Here is a 9,659-nt window from a genome sequence, read left to right as displayed (position 1 = left end):
CACAGTATATTCAATCATGGGAGTGATTACATTAAAACACGGAGAATCATGGCCCAGCCAAGTTGACACACAATCTTAACCATCACACTATCAAAACAATTCTGGCTCATGGCGACCCCATGTGACAGAGGAGAACTGTCCCATAGGGTTTTCTTGGCTATGATCTTTACAGGAAGTAAATTGCCAGGTCTCTCTCCTGCGGAGCCGATGGGTGGGTTGGAACCGCCAACCTTTTGGTTAGCAGCTGGAGGCTTAACCGCCACGCCGCCAGGGCTGTATAGCAGGCTCCTAATGTCCTGTATAGCAGGTTTCTTTCCTCTAGTCCAGGATGCAGCCCGGGATCACTGACTCCCTTTAGAGTCTCCTTGAATCTGGAACAGTTCCTCAGTTTTTCCTCATCCCTCACAGCACAGGGATTTTTGAATAATGCAAGTTCATCCACTGTTTTGAATAGAATGACCCTCATTTGGGGTTTGTCTGAAGTTTCCTCATGCAAACGTTGAGGAGATGCATTCCCGGTCACAACACCACACAATCAACGCAGCAGCCGGCACGCCCCATCCACCTGTCCTCACCGGTGATGTTAACTGCTCATCCAGACACGGTGTCACCTGGTTTCCCCACTGGCTAGTTACCGTTTTTCTCTTGTTATTTATAAGCGTCTCTGAGCAGACCCTAAGGAGTCCTGGTGGCACAGTAGTTAAGCGCTGGGCTGCTAACAAAAAGGTGGGCAGTTCAAACCCACCAGCCACTCCTCAGGAGAAAGATGTGGTAGTCTGCTTCCATAAAGATGACAGCCTTGGAAACCCTATGGGGTAGTTCCATTCTGTCCTACAGAGTCCCTAACAGTCATAATCAACCCGACAGGAACAAGTTATACTTTCTGGTATAAAAAGATGTTCCAACTGTATCTTGTACCTTGTCTCTGCCCTGGAATCAGCTATTTCTCTGCAAAGTCCTGGTTCCTTTTAGTAGGTGTCTTAATCATCCAGTGCTGCTATAACAGAAATACCACAAGCAGATGGCTTTAACAAACAGAAGTTTATTCTCTCACAGTCTAGTAGGCTAGAAGTCCAAATTCAGGGCGTCACCTCCAGGGGAAGGGTTTCTGTCTCTGGCTCTGGAGGAAGGTCCTTGTCATCAACCTTCCCCTGGACTAGGAGCTTCTCCACGCAGGAACCCTGGGTCCAAGGGACGCGATTTGCTCCCGGCGCCCCTTTCTTGGTGGTATGAGGTCATCCTGTCTCTTTGCTCACTTCTCTCTTTTATATCTCAAAAGAGATTGGCTCAAAACACAATCCAATCTTATAGATTGAGTCCTGCATCATTAACATAACTGCTGCCTATCCCAACTCATTAACATCATAGAGGTAGGATTTACAACACATAGGAAATCACATCAGATGACAAAATGGTGGACAATCACACAATACTGGGAATTATGGCCTAGCCACGTTGACACACATATTTTGGGGGGACACAGTTCAATCCATGGCAGTGGGGAATGGTATTAGTCCTAGGCACTAGTGCTACTAAGATATCTTTGCTTCTAGTCCCCTTTTAGCAAAGAGTGAAGAAACATGTACGTGTACATTTGTACATATGTATACAAACACACACACATTTTAGAAACTATGAGTTCTAACAGATTCTTCCAAGGCCAGTTTATCCCCATACGGCTCTTGCTTGATCTGCTTGCTCCATTCCACAGGGAGAATCCTGTTTCATAATGATATGTGCACTCATTCCTACAGTGCACCTAAAACAATTTCAGAATTGCTTCACCCACACCACTACCAAGGAGTTCAGGATTTGTTTGACATTCCTCCCCTCTTCCCACACCTGACTAAAGGTGTGCATTTAAATACTGTATTAAAGAGTTACTTGCATGAATTATATTTTTACTTCCATGTGATTATATTATTCATTTATGAGATACAGCTGGTTTCATAGTTGGCCTCATCCTTATTGATTTTTTCCTAACTTTGTTGATGCATTTTTTAAATATGAAAACTATGAACTTGCTTCCAAAATTCAAAACTATACAAAGAAATAAACTTATAGAAGTGCTGCACCTTCTCCTATCCCATCTATCCTATTCTCCCACTCAACTCCTTGTAGGTAAACAACTTCATTTTCTTTTTCTTCTGGTTATCTGTCCTTTGTTTCTTTTTGTAAAGATAAGCAGATATATGTGTATTTTCTTATTTCCCTTCTTTCTTACAGACAAGGTCGTGTATTAAATATATTCTTTTCCACTTCGCCTTTTTTTTTTTTTTTTTTCCATTTAACAATATCTCCTGGAAATCATTCAACAGTTTGTTGAGTTTGTTTAGGGAACCAAAATTTTGATTCATTAATTTGATCCTCTTCTTTTTTGTTCTCTACTTCATTGTCTCTACATGTATCTCAGTTCTTTCCTTGTGCTTTAGTGGGTTGAATTTGTAGTATTTTTTCTAGCTTTTTGCATTGAGAGTCGAACTATTTATCTCTATTTTTATTTATAAAAAAGGTTTGTTGTTGTTGTTAGGTGCCATCAAGTTGATGCTGACTCACTGTGACCCCATGTGACAGAGTAGAACTGCCCCATAGGGCTTCCCAAGTTGTAATCTATACGGGAACAGATCGTCAGGGTTTTCTCCCACGGAGCTGCTGGGTAGGTTCAAACCACCGACCTTTCAGTTAGCAGCCGAGTGCTTAACCACTGCATCACCAGGACTTCCTATAAAAGGGTTTAGGGCTCTGAATTTTCCTCTGATCACTTTTTAGAATATACCTTATAGGTCCTGATATGTAGTACTTTTATCATCATTACTGGGAAACAGTAGTTTTAGCAACTTAAACCCCCCCCCCCAAAAAAAAAAAACCCTGTTGCCGTCAAGTCGATTCCAACTCGTAGCAACCCTATAGGACAGAATTGAACTGCCCCATAGGATTTCCAAGGCTGTAAATCACTTCTTTTGCCCAAACTTCCTCAGTCATCACTCTTGGTTGGATGAAGTTCTTTCCCTAATATATTCCTCAGGAAGGATGTGTGTAAACTATTCGCTGAGTTCCTGAACATTCGAAACTTTTCCATTGCCTTGATACTAAAGAACAGCTTGGCTGTATATAAAATCTTCGATTCACAATTTCTTTGTTTGGATTCGTTGAACTCCCCGTTACTACACATTTATGTTATTTTTTGAGAAGTCTGATGCCTAATTCTCTTGCACTTTAGATAATTTCATCTTTTTGCCATGACATCTAAGAGGATTTTATCTTTAAAATCTAATAGCTTTCAAGGGTATGTGTAGGAGTTGATGATACCAGGTCAATTTTCCAAGGTACCCTGTGGGTCCTTTCAATATGTAGATTAATATCTTCTTTTATTTCAGATAACTTAAATATTCTTTCCACATTTATAATTTTCTTCATCAGGGACTCCAACTATAGGTATGCTGGACTCCTTTGACTCCTCCATCTCAACCACTTTTTTTCTGACCCATTTAACTTCTTTATCCCATTCTCATTTTCCTTATTGCTTTACTAATTTCTTTCATGTCCTTACACTAATTTCTTTCATGTCCTTACTAAATTTTCATCTAAATTTACTCTTCAGTGTTTTATAATTAGTCTTAATTTCAGATACAATTTTGTCTTTTTTTTTCCTTTCCTGAGTCCAATAATTTCTAGTTTCATTCCCCGACCCCGCCTTTTTTTTGTCCACTTCCTTTTATTATAGTTTTTGAGTTTTAAATTCAAGGTCTTCTTCATTTTCCCAGATGCTTGTTGATCTTTCAGACTGGAGACATCAAAGTTCCAGGTTTTAGTGATAACAGAAAGACTACCTTAAGGATGTGGCTATTGCTATTCAAAAGAGTCATGGCAGCGCAATGGTTAAGTGCTTAGCTGCTAACCAAAGGGTTGGCAGTTCGAAACCACCAGCAGCACCATGGGAGAAAAGACCCGCTTATCTCTTCCCATAAAGACTGCAGCCTAGGAGATCCTACGGGGGAGTTCTACTATGTCACATGGAGTTGCTAAAAGTCAGAATCAACTCAACAGCACCTAACAATAACAACATTGCTATCCCTGCTAGAAAAAGTTATTCATGACTTAGAAAAAGTCATAGAGTTCATTGTGACAAAGGATAATATCATAGTCTCAAAAGGAAAAGGTGACAGGCTCAAGTGGAATAACACTTAAGATATCACTGAGAAGTTAGATAGTGTTGCTAATGAATATTAAAAGAACAAAATAAGCATCTGGTAGAACTTCCAGGTAGAGCAGCTGTGCTGAAGATTAATGACACATACGATGCAGTTACAGATGCAAAAATGCTGCACAAGATGTTGAAGACGGCAACATTCTGGGAGGTGGCTGTGCCTTGCTTTAGTGCTCACGATGGTGCTTGGCGCTAGTTGAGAATCTTGGATTTGTGGGTCTACAGCTTTTATCAAATTCAGGAAGTGTGACTTTAAATATTTTTTCTGTTTTCTCTTTGAGGGATTCCATTACACAATTTCAGGTCTCCTTTATCTTTCAATTTTGAGTAGTTACTATTGCCACGTCTTCAAGTTAACGAATCTTTTCTTCTGCAATATCTACTCTGCTTTTAATTCTATCCAGTGTTATTTTTCACCTCAGACATTGTAGTTTTCACCTCTAGAAGTTCAATTTTAGTCTTTTTAATACCTTACATGTCTTTAATTGATTTTTTTGAATATATGGAAGAGTTAAAATAACTGTTCAATAATAACAGTTTAATAACTAATAATTCTAACATTGTATCAATTCTGGGACAACTTCAATTGACTGACTTTTTTCTGATTATGGGTGTATTTTTCTGCTGCTTTGCATGCCTGGGAACTTTTGATTGGACGCCAAGCATTGTAAATTTTATTTTGTTGGGTGCTGGATATGTTTGTATTTCTACAAATATTCTTGAGCTTTGTTCTCAGATACAGGGTAGTTACTGGGAAACAGTCTGATCCTTTTGGGTAATGCTTTTAAGACTTGTTAGGCAGCACCAGAGCAGTGCTGAGTCTAGGGATAATTATTCCCCTCTATGGAGGCAGGCCCGTCCACATACTCTACCCAATGTCCCATGAATCATGAGGCTGTCTGGTCTGGCTGGTGGGAACAGGCACTATCCCAGCGCTATGTGAGCCTTGAGCACCATCCCCTCTATTCCTTTTGGATGGTGCTTCGGCCCCCTCTGGTAGTTTCCTCAGACATACGCACCGATCAGCACTCTGCTGAAACTCAAGCGAGACCCTCCACAGATCCCCGGTGTTCTCTCTCTGTGGAGCTCTTGCCTCTCCGATACTCAGCCCTATAAACTCTACCAGCCTTGATCTCCCCAGACTCTCAGCTTTGTCTCTGTAACTCAAGGAGTCTGCCAGGTTCCACCTGGATTCCCCCTTCCTGAGTGGCAACCTGGAAACTCTGTGAAGCCAGTTAGCTGGGAGCAGTCATAAGGCTCACCTCATTTGCTTCCTGTCCTTGAGATCATTGTCTTCTACTGCCTACTGTCCAGTGTCTTAAAAACCTTTATCTCATATATGTTATCCTTTTTTTTTGGTTGTTTCACATAGGAGGGTAAATCCAGTCCCTGTTACTCCATCTTGGCCAGAAGCAGAAGTACCCATTATAGTCTCCGAATATGAAAATATGTTGAATTAATCTGAAGCCATTTTAGGGTAAGAATGAGTCCTTACCTTATCAACGTGTCATCATCCACAATGACCAACCACGGTATTTTGTCATGGCTATGATTCAAAAATCTTTCCAAAATGGCAAATGTCTTTCCACAATGACCTGAGAAAGGCAAAAAGAAAACTTACATTGTTATTTTCCATACAAATATATAGTTCATTTTGAAATACATTTTTTGGGTTTTCTGTTATAAGTGCTTGAACGCCAACATGCATTTTGATAATTTGAAACTTCAAAAAATTAGCCTTTTCTAGCTTTCGTGGACACAGTGAACCATGTGGAACTTCAGAGGTCATGAAGTTTGTGCCATTCTTTCATACATGAGGAGACTGAGAGAAATGAGGGGACGTAACAGGATCACACTGCTAAATTGAAGCAGAGAACAAAATCTACTGCCGCTGAGTCGATTCTGACTCACAGTGACCCTCTAGGACGAAGTCGAACTGCCCGGATCGTCTTCTGCACTGCACTTCATTCATCGAGGAATTATGAGTGACACTAAGGTAAACCATTCAAGATAAATTATAGAACAAGATAATCAAAGCTTGTTACTTCATCTTTCATTCATGAAAGGATATGGGGAAGCAGAAAGTAATAGAAAAAAAAAGCGACAGGAACACTGGATACAAATTCAAATGAACCAAGACCATGTAAAGGTGAGGTGGCCAACTTCCTACTTTAACGACTGAAATGAAACGTGTGTAATCAGAAAATCTGCAACCTGGTGAGAAAAGCAGGTATACGTCCAATAATTTACTAATTAAAATACTAACAGACACGGCTACAATACCTATCATGGGGCTTACTGTACAGAGAACCAGTGCAGAGTGTGGTTAAGTACTTCTCAGAGGTCCATACAAAATGTAAACTGTAAGCTCTACGAGGACGGAACTGTCAGGTTCTTGCCTCATTCCCCAGCATCTAGCAGTGGCTGACATACAGCAAATCAAAATCGAACCCATTGCCATCAAGTCGATTCTGCCTCACAGTGACCCTATAGGACAGAGTAGTACTACCCCATAGGGTTTCCAAGGCTGTAATCTTTACAGAAGGAGACTGTCACGTCTTCCTCCTGTGGAGCAGCTGGTGGGTTGGAGCCGCCAGCCTTTTGGTTAGCAGCCGAGTGCTTAACCACTGCGCTACTAGGGCTCCTCTGACACACAGCAGTCAGATAACAATACTGGCTGATTAAATAGCTACAACCTAACAAGAAGGAACTTTGTGTGGGAAGATGATAAATTAACAGTGGCCACCACGTTTTATGGCCACAATAAATTACGAAGATACAGAAAATCTATTATTAGACCCTGCTGTAACCGTCATGTGCTCAGTCATACCCACATGACCTACAAAAACCTGGAACCCTTTCTTTATACTATACAGCCCTTAACGGGAAAGAACAAATCCCAATGTGGGTAAAAATGTTGGGTGGGGAAGGAAGGAAGGAAACCTACACAAGGCAAAAATTATAGCATCTATAAAATATTTAAGGAGGCCTGGTGGCGCAATGGCTAAGTGCTCGGCTGTTAACCAAAAGACTAGTGGTTCGAACTCACCCAACAGCTCCTCAGCAGCAAGGCCTGGCAATCTGTTTCTGTAAAGATTACAGCCTAGAAAACCCCATGGAGCAGTTCTACTCTGTCACATGGGGTCACTATGAGTTGGAATCGACTCGAAGGCAATGGGTTTGGTTTTGTTTGGTGTAAATATTCATGATGTACTTTGTGTTCTTTCCCCACACCAGGCATGCAGACATAAGTGTATGGAGAAACAAGTGGCATTCCACAGTATGAAGCCCCTTAATATATTTCACCATCCTCTTAGTGAGGGACGCTCAGCTTGTTTCCTACTTTTTGCTATCTCTAACAATACTGCAGTGAACATCTGTGTACCTTTCTCTTACGATGTTGTTGTCGGGTGCCATCGAGTCAATTTTGACTCACAGTGACCCCATGAGACAGAGTACAACTACCCTATCAGGTTTCCTACGATGTAATCTTTTCAGAAGAAGCCCTGGTGGCTCAATGGTTAAGCGCTTGGCTGCTAACCTAAAGGTCAGCAGGTTGAACCCCCCAGCAGCCCCGTGGAAGAAAGATGTGACAGTCTGCTTCCGGAAAGATCACAGATTTGAAAACCCTATGGGATAGTTCTACTCCGTCCTATAGGGTTGCTATGAGTTGGAATCACCCAGATCAACGGGTTTTTGTTTAACAAAATATTTCATTTGAACCCTAACTTAAGTGACTATGTTTACAAAACGGAATTTTATAGAGGGGGAACAGTAAGAAGACTCACCTCTGTCTGTGTTAGGAATTCCCAAATCTACAGTAGGAATGGAGCTCTCCGTGTAGTCACTGTAATACTCAATGAGACCTGCTTCTGCTTCCCAAGTCTGCTTTACGATGGGTACTGGAAAAGTCAGAGAGACAACAATCATGTCATTACGCACATTGACATAGGGATCCTGCAAACTCAAAACAGCAGCGTGAGCACCCAATAAAGAAAGAGAACCATTCCTTGAGCTTCAGGTGTTCCAAAATTTAGTGCTTGCTTTTCAAGCCTGAGAAACACCAAGGCTGTTTGCTGGTGATGGCACATGACTAAGTCCTCTTCTTCAAGCATCTTCAGTATCCTCCTAGGCAGAGCACTTCGCACTCCTGGTGACAAATATACTTACTTCCAGATGATGCTAAATGTTCTAGTCTGAGAACACTCTTAATTTTAATTAATGTTTCTCTTTTCTGAAAAGGGTATTTCATTTAAAATTCACAATGGGATTTAAAAAATGCTTATTTGGAGTGGGGAAGACAGAATTACTTCTAAGGACTGGATTTTTTTTTTTCCTGGAAGCTTTTCTACTTCATTTTTTAAAATTTTATATATTTTATTGTTGTTGTTGAGAATACATACGGCAAAACACACACCAATTCAACAGTTGCTACACGTACAATTCAGTGACCCCGATTACATCCTTCAAGTGTACAACCATTCTCAGCCTCCTTTTCTGAGTTGTTCCTCCCCCATTAACATAAACTCACTGCCCCCGAAGGTTCCTAGCTAATCTTTCCAGTAGTTGTTGTCAGTTTGATCCCATATAGGTAGTTCTTTAATACAGCACAATACTCAAGGCAGACTTTTGTTTACAAGTTAAACTACTGTTTGGTTTTAAAAAGACTTCAGGGGATATTTTTAGTATGAGGTTTACAGATTATGTCAAGAAAGTAGTTTCAGGGGTTCATCCAGCCTCCATGGCTCCAGAAGTCTGGAGACCACGAGAATTTGAAATTTTGTTCTGCACTCCCCTTTCCCCCTTTGATCAGGATTCTTCTCTGGTCTTATGGCAAAGGAGGCAGTTGTTCATGGAGGCAATCAGTCACACATTCCATATCCTCCTCCTATTCCTGACTCTCCTTCTTCCTCTGTTGCTCCAGGTGAACAGACCAACTGTTGTGCCTTGGATGTCTGCTTGCAAGCTTTTAAGACCCCAGGCACTACACAATGAACTAGGAGGTAGAACAGAAGCACTAAACATGTTATTAGGCCAGTTGACTGGGATGTCCCGGGAAACCATGACCCCAAACCTCCAAAACCAAGGAACCAAATCCCATGAAGTATTTGTCTGTACAAAAGCAGGCACTGGAATATTTTCCTGTGGCTCTGGCTGACATGTAAAATTTGGCTCTCTTACAACAGAGATGGGAGGGGCCCATTTCAAACTATGCATGTCCCCACTCAAAGATTTTAACAGGTGAACCCAACCCTATAATGAGCATGTCCTCATCACTGGGACCATGGTCTATGATTGGTGATATTATTGTATCGTACTTTTGGAAAATGTAGAAGAAATAAGATTAAGAACCACTGCAAAATTTAACGTTAAACTCAAATTACCATTAACAGATAGTTTTTATGCAAATACACACACACACACACACACACACACACACACACACACACAC

General features: G+C 41.1%; 1 protein-coding gene across 1 annotated transcript in view; it reads right to left on the bottom strand.

The window, feature by feature from the left end:
• Positions 1–9,659, bottom strand: part of B3GLCT (beta 3-glucosyltransferase) — a 120,432-nt gene that overhangs the window by 21,516 nt on the left and 89,257 nt on the right. Inside the window, exons 11-12 of the mRNA XM_004386032.2 lie at positions 7,996–8,109; positions 5,703–5,802 (exon numbers count right to left, since the gene is read on the bottom strand). Coding sequence (XP_004386089.1) covers positions 5,703–5,802; positions 7,996–8,109 — 214 coding nt within the window. The remainder of the gene's footprint in view (positions 1–5,702; positions 5,803–7,995; positions 8,110–9,659) is intronic.

Source organism: Trichechus manatus, unplaced genomic scaffold (assembly GCF_000243295.1).
Source record: "Trichechus manatus latirostris isolate Lorelei unplaced genomic scaffold, TriManLat1.0 scaffold00153, whole genome shotgun sequence".
NCBI lineage: Eukaryota > Metazoa > Chordata > Mammalia > Sirenia > Trichechidae > Trichechus > Trichechus manatus.
This window is presented reverse-complemented; position numbering and strand designations above follow the sequence as displayed.